Below are 13,872 nucleotides of genomic sequence, written 5' to 3' on the forward strand. Positions count from 1 at the left end.
ATCTGAGGTTAGAATGCCTAAAAAAAACCCAAAAAACAAAACCCAATTCATTTTTATTTCAAAAAGCATAACTTTGGTAAATCCAGACTCATCACTGGCTTCCTTTGCTTGGCAAATTATTAATCTCTGCCATGACACGGCAACTCTTAACAGCTGTTTCTGATGCAGACTTTTGACTCCCAAGTAGGTAGAATTCGAGTTTTTCCAAAGGGAGAACTTTTGAGAAAGTACAGCTCTGTGAGCTCAAGCACTTACCTTACATTTGGAGAGTGAGGGTGCCACCGAGGCTGGCTGGGGTGGATATTGGGATGGTACTGAGGCTAGAAATGAAATACCAAACTTGATTATTCGATGACCTTTTGATTTCAATGGCCTTCATTTACTTTCCCTTTTACTGGCATCTAGCTGAGGGGCCCAGGGCTGTGAATGGAAAGGCTCTAACGAAACCCTGGCTGGGAGGTGGCTTCCCAGGATGATCACGTTTCCCCCACGACAAAGGGTGGGGGGATGGGGAAGGCATCTGCCCAGAAAGGGTCCCCTAGAACCCCCAGGACAGGCAATATCCATCTCCCTCAAGGGAACAGATGGAAGACACCCAAAATAGGGGGCGAATGGTAAGTTCAGAAACGATTTTCGTCATTGCTGAGAATGACAACAACCGTGCCTCAGAGTGGCTTCTGCAAATGCAAGAGAACTGGACAGGGACACCAAGGCAACAGGACTGTGGGCGGTCTCTTTCTCCCTTGTTTAAGCAGCAAGAATATTTTTCTAAAATATGATCCAAAACCCAGTACCAAACCTCACCCCCCACCCGGTTGCCATCAAAAATAAACAAAACCCCAAACCACCCAGAGCACTTATCCTGATGGATGGATGGATGGATGGATGGATGGAAGGAAGGAAGGAAGGAAGGAAGGAAGGAAGGAAGGAAGGAAGGAAGGAAGGAATTTGTCCGTTGAAAGATGGGAAAACAGATCCAGACTGGTGACTCACAAAAGGACCAGAGGTGAAGACAAGGCAGGCCTAGCTGGGTAGTAGGGCCGTCTGTCCACCTCTGGCCTGCGGAAGGCGGTGGCCCCAGACATGGCCAGAAGCCAAGGGGGCTTCTCAAGGCTAACTTTCTGTGCGGCACATTAGACCCTCCTGACTTTTAAGTCACTATCGTCTTGCCACCATTATTCTTTTAATTATTTCTTCCCCTTCTTCTCCTTTCCCTGCTGTTTTGGTTGATATGCACAAACCTGTTCTGTATTATGGAAAATTCTCAGTAATTCTGTTCATTCCATTTTCAGGAACCAAAGATGCCCTCCCTCCCTGCCTGCCTATTCTGTCTTCTAGTGGCCTCTCTCTTTCAAAGATACCTGTCAGCAAGCAAAGTGTACAGCCCCTAAAAAGACATGCTAGAGGAAAAGGATCCAGAGAAAAGATCTCAGGAGCCGAATCTGAGAGCGGACCTCTCTCAGGGAGACAGAGACCCAGAGTTTAGGTGGTTTGCCCAAAACTGAATGCTTCAAGTGTTTTGGTCATACAGCCAGGCCCCAAATGAGGCTCCACCAGTTGGATCTCCAACAGAAGGGAATAATCTAGAAGAGAAATGGACCTCCTATTCTATTCCCTGTCTTCAAACACAATCAAATCAGATTCATTAGTGCAAGGTGGGTACCTCATCCATAAAGACCTGGAAGGATATTCCCAAAACTTCGTCTCCTTTGGTAATTTATTCACACTCTAAAGCTGTCAAGGAGCATTTTTTAGTGTGAACCCAAATGGCTCTCACCAGGGCAGTTTTGTCCCCCTGGGGACAATTGGAAATATATATGTGCACTTTTGCTTGTCACGATGACGACAGGATTACCTTTAACTACTGGGGAGAAAGAGGTAAGCTAAACATCCTATAACTCTCGGGACAGTCCCACAATGAAGAACTGGCCCTCCCCAAACGCCAACAGTGTCCTTATCAAAACCACAGCAATCCATCCTTCTTTGCAGCTGGCTGAGCTCGCAGAAAGATGGACAATGCAAGGCCATCCTCCTGAAAACCCTTCTCAGGACTCAGACGCTTACCGATCAGCCCACTTCTCAGGACGTTCTCTTCCTGGTCAATTCACTCCCAAACCTTGATAGAGCAACACAGAACCTCTAAGGCTTGGCAAGGGGTAGAAGACCAGGGGTTGCCAAAGATGTTATGAGAAGAACAACGTCTAGGTAACAGTTTTTGTGCCTGGAGTTCAATGGACAACTGTTTCCATGTTCACTCTGGGCAGGGAAGGCTTTACTTCATTTTCATATTTTTTCATGCCTTCAAGCAGGGACCACCCATCCACAGCTCTTCCCTTCCCCCACAGCCAGCCTCTCACACCTGAAAATCCCTCCAAACCAAAAAGCCAACCTGTGACCGACAAGATTCAAGAACCTAAAGAAGGCAACGAGATTGGGAAACCTGGCTGTTCCCCTACCAGGTTCAAAGCACTTTTTACATGTTATTCCCCCAAACTCAGAAGTCATGTCCAAGTTCTGCACGTTGTGAAGATGATTTCATGTACAGAAGATGATATCACAAAATTCTTCTGAAACATACTTTGGAGACCTCGTCAAGATCATGTACATTGGGATCCCACCCCCATCTAAGGAATTAATATCTACAGTAACAAAAGATCAAGAAGGACACTAACTAAAATAATGCTCCCAGGAGAACCCCTTATGGAGTAGCTTCTTACTCGTGACATTCAAAACCAGACTGATGAGAGGAGAGTAGTGTCCTTGGATAGAACCCACCCAGCACAAGAAAAATGGCCCAAGCGAGGAGGTCATCAGACACAGATGCTGCCTCTAAGCACGAACCCAGTGAGGGACACATTGTCAGTGCAGGGGGCGCCCCTCCCCCCGGCTGCTCATTAGAACCACCATACACAGGTGCTCAGAAGGTGTCTGATACCCAGACCCATCCTCAGAGCTTCTGATTGAATCAGTCTGGGGTGAGGCCCGAGCACTGGTTATGTTTTTAAAGCCTGCCAGATGTGCAGCTGCAAGACTGAGGACCACTGGTGTCAGTGATTATCAATCAGGAGGATCAGAGAAGGCTCCGTGGAGGAGGTGACTTCTGAGGAGGCTCTGGAGGATATTTTAATGTGCAGACAGGTAAGGGAATTTCAGGCAGAGAAACATGGACAAAGGAACAGTGGGAAGAAATTATGGGGCCACGATTATGTGCTTCTCTGGGAGCTGAACACATGATGTGTGATAAGGAGCTGGGAGGAGGGGGGAATAAATGTAGAAAAGCATGTTGGAGCCAGGTTGTAGAAGGCCATGAATGGCCAGCAAGAGCCACCCCCAGGTATGGGTGGGTGGGCAGGCAGGGGGTGGGGGCCCTGCTTGGCCACCCGGTAGAAGAGCAGAACACCAGCCAGGGAAACCTCTCTGTGCTCCTTCTGCAGGCTCAACAGGCCTGGTACAATGCTCTATAAAGAAGGTTCTAGAAACCAATGCTCCACTGATATTAACAGATACACTATCCAAAAAACCGGCAGGCAGGGAGGTGAGGCTAGTTTTTTGGTTTTTTTTTTAAATGGGGGAGGGATTGTTCAATCGTCAAATGATTTGGGGAAACAATGGCTTAAAAAAAAAAAAGTGTCTTTTTTTGCAGGATTTCTCAGTACTTTTTTTTTTTAAGATTTTATTTATTTATTTGACAGAGAGAGAGACAGTGAGAGAGGGAACACGTGCAGGGGGAGTGGGAGAGGGAGAAGCCTGGAAGAGGGAGAAGCAGGCTTCCTGCAGAGCAGGGAGCCCGATGCGGGGCTCAATCCCAGGACTCTGGGATCATGACCTGAGCTGAAGGCAGACGCTTAACGACTGAGCCACCCAGGCGCCCCTTCTCAGTACTTTTGACACCTGGATGGGCACTGTAAGATCCAAGAAGGGGAATGAAGGGTTCACCATCTCCCAAACATGTGACTAAGACATCTTTTCCTGGAGGCACATCTCAAGGGACTCACATTCTCGAGGCTGAGAACACACTGACAAAACACCTCACTTGAGTGCCCCTAAGAGGTTGTATTTGACCACCCAGAAACTTAAACATATGTCCCTGCTGTTTGCCAGCTAACAATGTTAAGAAAAAATAGGCCCAGCTGAAATGACCAGAAGGGACCAGGGGTCATGGAACAAGGCTCCCTCTTACTGTTTTCTCAAAAAACAAAAACAACCCCTCTCCCACCCACCCACAAAAAATGTTTTGTTATTGTTTCTTCAAAATTTGGCTATAAGCATAATGACTGCTTGAATGCAGAAAATTTTGAAACTTTAAGTGTTAATGAAAATCTTTAAAAGCAGTATCTCACCTGGTAATTATGGACTTCGGGATTTGTTTTAGAGCTAAAGAAAAGAAGGGAAAAACTGTAATGTAACAGGTTGTAAAGCGGCATTATTAGTGATTTATTTAACCATCATCAGCAAATCCTACCAACACTGTTAGGAACTTTCACGAATGCCGTTTCTTTTTGGTTATTAGCTGTTTAAATGAACATATAAACAAGGCAACCAAACAGCAACTTCTAGTCATCACTTTCGAGCTCACAGATAGAAACATGAAGGCAGTATTCCAGAATCCTGCTCGTGATGTCATGAGCTCCCCTCCCAGGTCTGCACTGGCATTGCTGGGTGGCCCCAGGGCAGCTCCAGCCACCCAGAGCTTTCTCCAGCTACAGGGAGAGCTCAGCCTCTCCTGAGCATCTACCGTGGTGGGTCCTGCTGCTATCAACAGGGCTGTGATCTGGCCACGGCTCTGGAACGCTCATTCCATATAAGGCTCTGTACTGGGAACCTCATATCTGTTACTATTTAACCCACACAACAAGGCTATGACGTCAATAACTGGTACGACCTCATTTTACAGATAAAGGCAAGGTTGCCTAACAGAGAAGTGAGGAAACCTGTTCAGGGCCAGCCAGCTAGACCGTGGCAGGGCCAGCACTGGAAGGGACATCTGCTCGATCCCAAAGCCCATGTATTTTCCACAAAGCCAAGCGGGCCCCCTGAGGGTCTGAGAAAGGGTTCCGGGCTCCTCATGCCTGATTCTAGTTTGATGGACTCTTAAGTATAACTATTCTGGTAAAAAAAAATATATATATATATATATATATTTATATATGTATATTTATATATATTTATCTATATGGGCAGAGAAGGCCAGCTTTATGCGTAAAACGCAACCAACGTGTTTCATACGCAAGGTTGGCGGGAAAAGCACAAACACAGTGCAATCGCTGGGCTACGTTGCTAGGGTGGTGTGCTTCACATCAAGGTTTATTGCTTCTCTGACAATGAGAGAAACATTTCATTGTTATGAGTCTAGCTTGGGGTCTAATTGGCTCTGCATTCCAGTTTTCAGAGAGGGCCAGTGCACAGAGCCAGGCTCTGGGCCAGATTCACCTCCAGCTGGATTTCACCAGGAAGGGTAAGTGTTTTGCAAGGTGCTATTTTTCTGGTATCACCTCTGCAGCCCGGAGCACAATTTCATCCCTGGCTCCCACAGCAATCCTACACACTCCGGGATCCCACAGGCTGTGAAGAGCAAACTGAAGAGCTGCGAACAGTGGTTATTAGTTCATTTGTTCCTAAAGGGTATATTTACTGTGGTTTTTCCCCCCCCCCCTTGTGCCCCTTTTTTTTTTAGTTTGTTTTGGTTCCCAATATATATAATTTCCACTAGATGCTAAAAGGAAAATATAATTTTATTAGAGAAAAACAAAGAAAACAATCACTTCTTTAGAAAGCAAAGGAAAGACATGTTTTAACTCACAAGCCCTTGAGAATTCAAAGCAAGACACGCTGACAGGTGCAGAAAGGTGCGACTACTTTGGGCAGGCTACCTGCCATGGGGATCCTAGAGACGGGCATGCCTGTGGGCCTGCAAGGAAGCCATGAAGTAACCCTGCAACCACCTCCCTCCCTCAGGGGGCAGGGTGTGATGCACAGCAGTTCGATAGGACTCTGGAGCCCCTTCTTTAGGTGCCGAGACATGAACCCAGACACAAGAGTCAGCTGCTGGCCCCCCAGCAGAAAGGCACTGTGGGCGGAGCTTGGAATCAGAGACAGAAAGGCACTGTGGGTGGAGCTTGGAATCAGAGACAGAAAGGCACTGTGGGCGGAGCTTGGAATCAGACAGAAAGGCACTGTGGGCGGAGCTTGGAATCAGAGACAGAAAGGCACTGTGGGCGGAGCTTGGAATCAGAGACAGAAGGCCGCGTTCCCAGCTGTGTGACAGAGGCTGGCCATGTTCTCTAGCACCCTGGGGCCCTGCCAGGTGTCTTGGGGCTGCATGGTGGGGAGGGGGCAGAAGAACAGGCAGGCGCCAGCCTTCTCCTCCCTGCCTGGCTTCACCCAGAGCAGCTCTACTTTCGTCTGTGCTCAAAGCTAGGCTTCCAGGTCAGGATTCTCTCAGGAGGCGAACATCAGAGGCTAAGAAGTGCGGACCAACACTGATCCAGCCCAACCTCCTTGTGTTCCGTGGAGGCCCAGAAGGAAGGCCTAAGGCCCCAGAGCTGGATGAAAGCAAGGCTGGGGGCGAGGCGGGAGGCCTCCTGGTCCCTTGGCCTGCATCCTCATCACCCACCAGGACATCGGCTACCCACTCCACCCCCATGCCGGGCCCTGCCACCTCTCTGGAATACCTGCCACAGTCAAGCTGTGCTCACCTCTAAGATCTTCCCAGCAGCCTGAGACCTGTGCCTGGCAAGACCCAGGAGCCAACTAAAATGGGCTACCAGTGGCTGGAGCTTGGACACCAGGGCCAAAACAATACAGCCTGTGATTCTCTAGCATGACGGCTGTCCATCTCAGTCATAGCTCACATGTGCAAACAGTTGTTTCCGAGAGAGAAAAAGAGGTCCACGCAAGGTGGGATGGTGCTTCTCACCTGGGCCACACACTAGAATCACCTAGGCGCTTTAAAAAACCAGATGCCTGGGTCCACCCTCTGAGCTGGATGCAATTAGCCTGGGGCGTGGCCTGGCTGAGGAGGGGCTCTCAAGGCTCACCAGGAGATTCCATGTACAGCAAAGATCAAGAACACCCGGGCTGGGGAAGGGGCCAGCAAATCACACCCCGTGGGCCGACCCTGGCCTACCTGCATTTACGAGGAAAGTTTTATTGGAACACAGCTGTGTTCTTTCATTGACACACCGTCTCAGCTGCTTTTGTGTGCCGAGACAGAGCTGAGCCGCCAGGAAAGAGAGAGCACAGCCTCCCAGGTCCAAAGTATTTACGATCTGGCACTTTACAGGAAAAGTTTGCTCACACCTGGGCTGGAGCTTCCGCCTTGTGACGTGTTCTTTTGTCTGCACGACGTTCAGTAAAGGTGTTTTAGTCAAGGGCGTCTATGCTGTACGACTGTGAAGCGTGCACGTCACCGAGCAGATTCAGCATTTGCTCTCACGGAGCTTTTACTCCGGAGCTCGGCCTCGCTTCCCCATCACTGCCGGCAACACCACCAGCACAGTGCGGTGTATACCTTCCCCTCACCTTTATCTAAAGCCCACTGTTGTCACAAACAAAGCACAAAGCTATGCCAACAAAGCAGCTGCGTTTTAAAAAAGAAAAAAAAAAAACGTCCTGGAACATTCTATTGTGTTCTTATTGAAAACCAGGAGGATGGTACAGGCGGGCAGCAGAAAAAGGGGGGAAAAATCATCAGGTGACTCACTCTGTGGTTTAACTGTATTAAGGAAAAAGTCAACATTGCAAATAAAGACAATAATTAGAGAGAAGAGCTGTACCCCAGAGTCTGGGGGCACTTACCAGAACTGAGCCGCTATCACCGGGTTGCTTGCTTTAAAGGAAAAACAGAAAGGTGTGTCATCTTAGAGAGCTGTCACTGTTTACCACGCGATGACAATGACCAGGGTGGAGAGTTCTGTGATCTCAGAGGGGTCCCGACCCCAGGAGGCAGAATCTTCACCTTAGCTACTTCTCCTTTCTGGAGGAAAAGTCTCCTTTCCCCTGGGCCAACCCCTCCAATTCACCCAGAGAATGCTGAACACGTGCCTGGGGCCAGGCTCTCAGATGCAGAGATCAGAGACAATTCTTGCTGTCAAGGAGCTCACAGTCTTGACAAAGAGACAGAGAGGTGTGTCAAATCAAAGACAGCATAACGGGATGAGAAAGGCTGAACTACGAGCCGGATTGCACTGGGGAGCCTGGGACAGACATTTCTGGCTGGAGCAGGGGTGTGTGTCTGAGGAAGGGACCATGGACAGAGCTAGAGGTCCTTTATCTAGACTCCACTTCGGTTTGTAAAGGGTGCAGCATGGAAAAATCATCAAAAGCTTCACAGAGGAGAATCAGAGAAGCCGTGGTCTGCAAGAGCCCCAAAGCCACCCATGGGGGCAAGGGTCAAGTCAAAGGCCACTTCCTCCCTCTGCAGTGGCTACGCCAAGGGCTCTTTCCCTTTGTGCCTGTGCACGCCTCCAGGGCCTGGGAGCTCAGCAAGGTCTTGAGATGGCTCTATCTTTGGACAACACCATGAGGAAGTTCTTCCTTATTTGGAGTGTTTCTGGACAACGCTGACACAATGGACCACAGCAGGCATAAGGCCTGACAGGGAGGCAACACAGCCCTCCGTCTCTCCCCCACCACATCACTTGTCACCCCCAGTTCCTGCAATCAATCACCTTCAGCCACCGTCACTCTTCTCTGGGCACGCCCCCAGTCCTCTCACCCTCTGGTCTTTCTTGAAGGTTAGGCCACATTTCCTGGGCTCTGGCCATTTTTTCTCCATTAGGGCAGCCAAGAATGACTTTAGAGAGCTTCTGGCTGCCATGGTATGCACCATTGGTTCAAAAAGGCAGGAAACAGTGGGGAACACAAGGTTAAAGATTCTAGAAGGGGGGCGAGTATAGGTGCGGGTCCCATAAAGGCCTGCGAAGTCCCAAGTTATACAAGGAAAATCTATGGAATGGCCACTAGGAGTAAGTGATATATAGGAGAGGGCCTGGGGGGTTGGGAGTACAGAGGCCGTGCCATGAACGAGCCCACAATTCAATGCTAAACTAGGTGTCCCGAAGGGAGGAACAATCAAGCGTGGACAGAGGAGAGCCAGGAGGTGGGATGTGGAGGCTGGGTTTAAATGAGCTGCTTGCTCATTCACTGACTGGTCCTGTATTGGGAACCCGGCCTCAGACAGGCGTGAGACCACATTAGTAACTGACAGACAAGGCTCAGGGGGCTCTGGAAAGGCGGGGGAAGGGCAGGCTAAATTCAGGGGCAGCGTGTGTTTGGATGGACCGCGGGACCAGGATTTAAAGGTTCTGGATCTGCTCTTATGTGGACAGAATTCTGGTTAGCATGAGACTAAAGTCCCCATTTGAAATTGTAAGATGGAGGAGAGAAAGGACTGTTTTTCCCTCCAAGACACAGCAATCTCTTCCACGGACAAGAAACGTGGTAACCTATGATATTCCTAAGGTCCCAGGTCCAACAGAAGCAAAGAGGCACAAGAAAAGAAGTATGAAAAAGAGGGAGAAGAAAACGAACACATACAATGGGAAAAACTAAAGACAGTGGACAGCAAGAGTGGCCTGATTCCCCTCCAGAGAATCCCTCCTGTTGGGATTCTTTGGAATGACAGAGCAGAATGGCAGAAAGTTCCTTTAAGAACTGCTTTACCAAGCTCCTCAGGGTTTAACCCACTAAACCGTCATATAAAATTCTAGGCAGAATGAACAGCACCCTACCTTTGAATGTCGAATGTCTCCGGGATGGATAGCGTTTACTAGGCTTCCGCTCGAAGGTGCTGGTTCTTCGTAACCTGCTGCCGTGTGTGGCTTGATACTCTGTCCGCCCACTGGAAAGTAAGTATTTCATTGCGTGTTACCGATATCAGAATATCAGTACATGAGGCGTATTTGGAAGCGCACTTCTATTTTCAAGAGCTCCAATGTAAATTTCAACTTATCGTGAACTCGTTTGGTGAAGACACACTCTAAATTTGGCCTTGCATTGGGAAATCAAAGCTTTGCCAAATCCAAGCTGTATTATAGGGGCAGATATTTCCACCAAAAGACAAAGCCTGCAATTTAGGTACCAGCCACTTGGCTCCACAAACCAAGCAGGTCCAAGTACTCGGAACATCTGACTGAGAGAGAACGACGATTCACAGATAAAATAACCTTTCATAACACACATTACGTAGACATTTATCTCTTCTAAAATGCTGTTATCAATGACCACTTAAGTAAACCTTGGCCTTCCTTACTATGCCAAGGGAAACCTGACTTCTTTCACCAAGGCTTTCCGGGTTTCAACCACTGTGTGGCCTTGTGCCGTTTCCAGGACATGCACTGTTTTTATCTGAGCTGCTGTATTCCAGCCACGCTCGGTTGATGATTCCTCACACAGAAGGGGCCACTTGCTACCCGCTCTAAGTGCCTCCAAGGGGCATCCTTGTCTCCAACCTCCCCTTCCTTCTTCTGCTTCTCTTCAAGGAGCAGAAGGGAGCCTGGGCTGGCCAAATCCTGGGGGAGTTTCCTCCTAGGATGGAAAAGCCCGCCTTGGCAACCATCCCAAAAGCCACTTCCTCACACAGTAGATAAATCTGAAATGAGCACATTTTTTGGCATATTCAACAGAGTTCAAGGACATGCCATGTGTGGGTAGAGGTTATGAAACCAGATGAAGTTTTAAGGCTTATAACAGCGACTCAAGATCTGTAAACAAGCCTCAGAAACCAACCCTGGGAAGGCATTTAAAATGCACGTTCCCAGGCCTTACTCATGAACGCACATATGCATGCACCCCATTGATTCTGATTACAAGGGTCTCGGATGAGGTCATAATTCCTCATTTTTAAAATAAGCCCCCAGGGAATTTTTATGTATTTTGAAAGACACGGTCTTACAATCATAAGTAAAAACACATGAAAAATTAAATTCTTCATGTTTTCGGGGTCTTTTCAGATTCAAATATTTACTGAGCCCACCCTGGGTCACTTGCACACACAAGGACATCTGCTCTCATTCTTAATCATCACCAAATTTCTGGACGTTGGCGCATGAAAGGCAATAGAGTAGTGGTTAAAATATAAGACCCAGATTGTCTGGGGTTGAATTTCAGCTCTACCACTTAACTGGCATGACTCTGGGCAGATTATGCAACCCCTCAGCCCCAGTTTCCTTATCTCATGGGGATAATCAGAGGACCTATGGCATTAAGTCTGCTGCGAGGACTGCACACTGGTTCATGAAAAGCTCTAGCACAGTTTGTGTTCTATGTCTGTCTACCTCACGTGCACTGAGCACTTAAAGTGTGGTTGGTGAGACAGAGGAACTACATTTTAAAGATTGTACTTATTTATTTGAGACAGAGAGAGAGCAGAAGCGGGGGCGGGGGGTGGCGTAGCAGAGGGAGAGGGAAAAGTAGACTCCCCACCGAGCAGGGAGCCTGAGACAGGGCTTGATCCCAGGACCCTGAGCCGAAGTCAGATGCTTAACCGACTGAGCCACCCAGACTTAAATTAAATATTTATTTAATATTAATCTTGGGGCGCCGGGGTAGCTCGGTCGGTTGAGCATCTGACTCTTGATTTCGGCTCAGGTCATGATCTCATGGGTCGTGAGATGGAGCCCTGAGTCGGGCTCTGCACTCAGCGGGGAGTCTGCTTGGGGGTTCTCTCCCTCGGCTCCGCCCCAAATCGCACACACACATGCTCTCTCTCTCAAATAAGTAACTTTTTAAAAAATTCATTTAATATTAACTAATCTTACGGCCATACGTGGCTAGTGTCTACTGCTTTAGTAAAACGGCACACTTCCACCTACATGTCGGTGATTTACAATTTTGTTATTAGCCCCTTTTTATCCACAAGGACATGGAGGCTAAAAGAGCTTCAGGGACTCAAACGAAGGTTAGATCTCAAGAAAGAAGCAGGGACGGGATGTCCGACTCAAGCCTCCGGAGATAGATCCATTTATTGCTCTGTTCATGAGAAACATCCCTGCTGCCCTCCTTCGAAACGGGGTAGCCACGTCATGAAAACCAGTGCCCACCTGAATCTGAAGCGAGACCCCAGCCGGATAAAGTCTGATCTGTTCGATTTGCTATTTCCTGGCGTCCGCAGCCGGAAGAAGGCGTGATGCTCCACTGCACACTTCCAGAGATGCTTGCAGGTTCTGGCGCTGTCCAGCCGGAATACGAACGTATGCTCCTGTTCCCGTCCCTGACAGGCGAAGCACAAGGTGCTCGGCTCAGTGGGGGCCCGTGACCTCAAAGAAGCATTACTTGCAGCGAAGAGGGAAAACCAGGGGCAAGGCTTACCTGATCATCATCCTCTACCACCACCAGTGTCAATTTGCTCTTTTTAAAATCCATTTTGGTAATTTTAGGCCTGGTCAGAGAGAAAACATCTTAAAAGTACAATCGGCAGGAAGGCTGGCTACACAAACAGCAGTTCCCTTTTTACTTTTTTTTTAAGTTTAGATTTGCTAAAGAAATCATTCAGTCATTCAAGTGTGATTTATCCAGAAGTCTCATGGCCACTGCGAAACACCCACAAATGCAAGAGTACAGTGTTTTTTTTTTTTTTAAAGCAAATCTGGGTGTTGCCAATATCCCTCAATAATCATCCATCACATATAATTCCACCACAAAATAGGAAAAGACATTTTTAATATTAGACAAAACTAAATTACCAAAAGAATAAGCCTATTTTGTTAGCTCCTTCAAAGATTAATATGCCTGTCGGGGTCAGTCCAAGAGAATATTCACAGCCATCTCTTCCCTACAAATAAACGAAGTGACAATCGGTAGAAGGTTCTAACAGGTCGTCACAGAACAGAATGCAAAACAGTTTCCTCGCCACGTTACTTTGCTCGCACACTGTTTACACGTGGCCCAGTCACAGTACACCCCGAGAGACCCCGTGACTTAACCGCACACAGTTCTTACCCTGACAACGTGCATGTCTACCCCATACATTTCCAGCCACTTCGCTTTATTCAGATAGGACAGTTCCGCCTGGGCAGGGCTCTTTCCCCTTAGAAAAACCAATGGAAACACATGTAAACTGCAGCTCGTACACCCACAGGATTCTGAAGAGCACAGCCACACTAGGGGATGCTCTGCAGCGATTAAGAGAATGAGGGACACCGATTAGGATGAACAGGAAAAGACTCCCATGGACAGATTGTTCCCTGATTAGAAAGATGACAGACAGCAGTGCTTATAATGTGAGCAGGGAAGGCAACAATTTTTTATGCGTGGACGTCGTCAAGTCCACGGCAGGTAAAGAGGCTGGAAAGCCACACCACTGGCTGCTAACGAGGACAGGCTGCAGAGTGGACGGCGGGCGCGGGCGGGGTGTGGCACCGCGACCCCACGGCCACACCTTCCTCTCCTGTTTCCACGTGGTACGAGAGTGGGCTAGTGTCACCTTCCAGTTTCAAAAAAAGTCATGAGGCCCCTTCAAAGGATGGAGGGACAGGAGGAAACTAGGCTCTGTTTCTGAGTCCAAGACTGACTTGGAGCAGGTGTTCGGGAAGGTGGGCTGGGAGGGCAGAAAGGCACGAAACTGTCCGCCTAGGGAGACCCCGAGGAGAAGGAGGGGAGAGCCTCGACATAAACGACAAGGCTGGATCTAGCTGCGGTGACCACATGTCCTGAAATAGAACACTGTACAACACGCGGTCTCAAATACGAGTGTCCCTGTAAGGGACAACAGGGCCACCCTCTAAAGGGTTTACTCTAGAAGATTCAGGTCACGGACAGAGAACCGGGTGTGGAGGAACACACCGAGGCAGAGCCTCCTTGCTCTCTCTAGGAGGCCAGGTGAGCAGCAGTGTCCCTGGCAGGAACGAGCCAATCGGGACCAGGCTCTGTAAT

The 13,872-nt window shown here is 48.5% G+C and overlaps 1 protein-coding gene across 5 annotated transcripts in view; it reads right to left on the reverse strand.

The window, feature by feature from the left end:
* EPB41L4B (erythrocyte membrane protein band 4.1 like 4B) overlaps positions 1-13,872 on the reverse strand; it is a 128,004-nt gene that overhangs the window by 58,330 nt on the left and 55,802 nt on the right. For all 5 annotated transcript variants that reach the window (XM_032419088.1, XM_032419090.1, XM_032419089.1 and 2 more), the window contains exons 8-15: positions 12,940-13,027; positions 12,684-12,772; positions 12,310-12,379; positions 12,042-12,211; positions 9,732-9,841; positions 7,798-7,828; positions 4,341-4,374; positions 256-320 (exon numbers count right to left, since the gene is read on the reverse strand). In XM_032419088.1, coding sequence (XP_032274979.1) covers positions 256-320; positions 4,341-4,374; positions 7,798-7,828; positions 9,732-9,841; positions 12,042-12,211; positions 12,310-12,379; positions 12,684-12,772; positions 12,940-13,027 — 657 coding nt within the window. The remainder of the gene's footprint in view (positions 1-255; positions 321-4,340; positions 4,375-7,797; positions 7,829-9,731; positions 9,842-12,041; positions 12,212-12,309; positions 12,380-12,683; positions 12,773-12,939; positions 13,028-13,872) is intronic.

The sequence above is a fragment of the Phoca vitulina genome, unplaced genomic scaffold, assembly GCF_004348235.1.
Source record: "Phoca vitulina isolate PV1807 unplaced genomic scaffold, GSC_HSeal_1.0 scaffold21, whole genome shotgun sequence".
NCBI classification, from domain to species: Eukaryota; Metazoa; Chordata; class Mammalia; order Carnivora; family Phocidae; genus Phoca; species Phoca vitulina.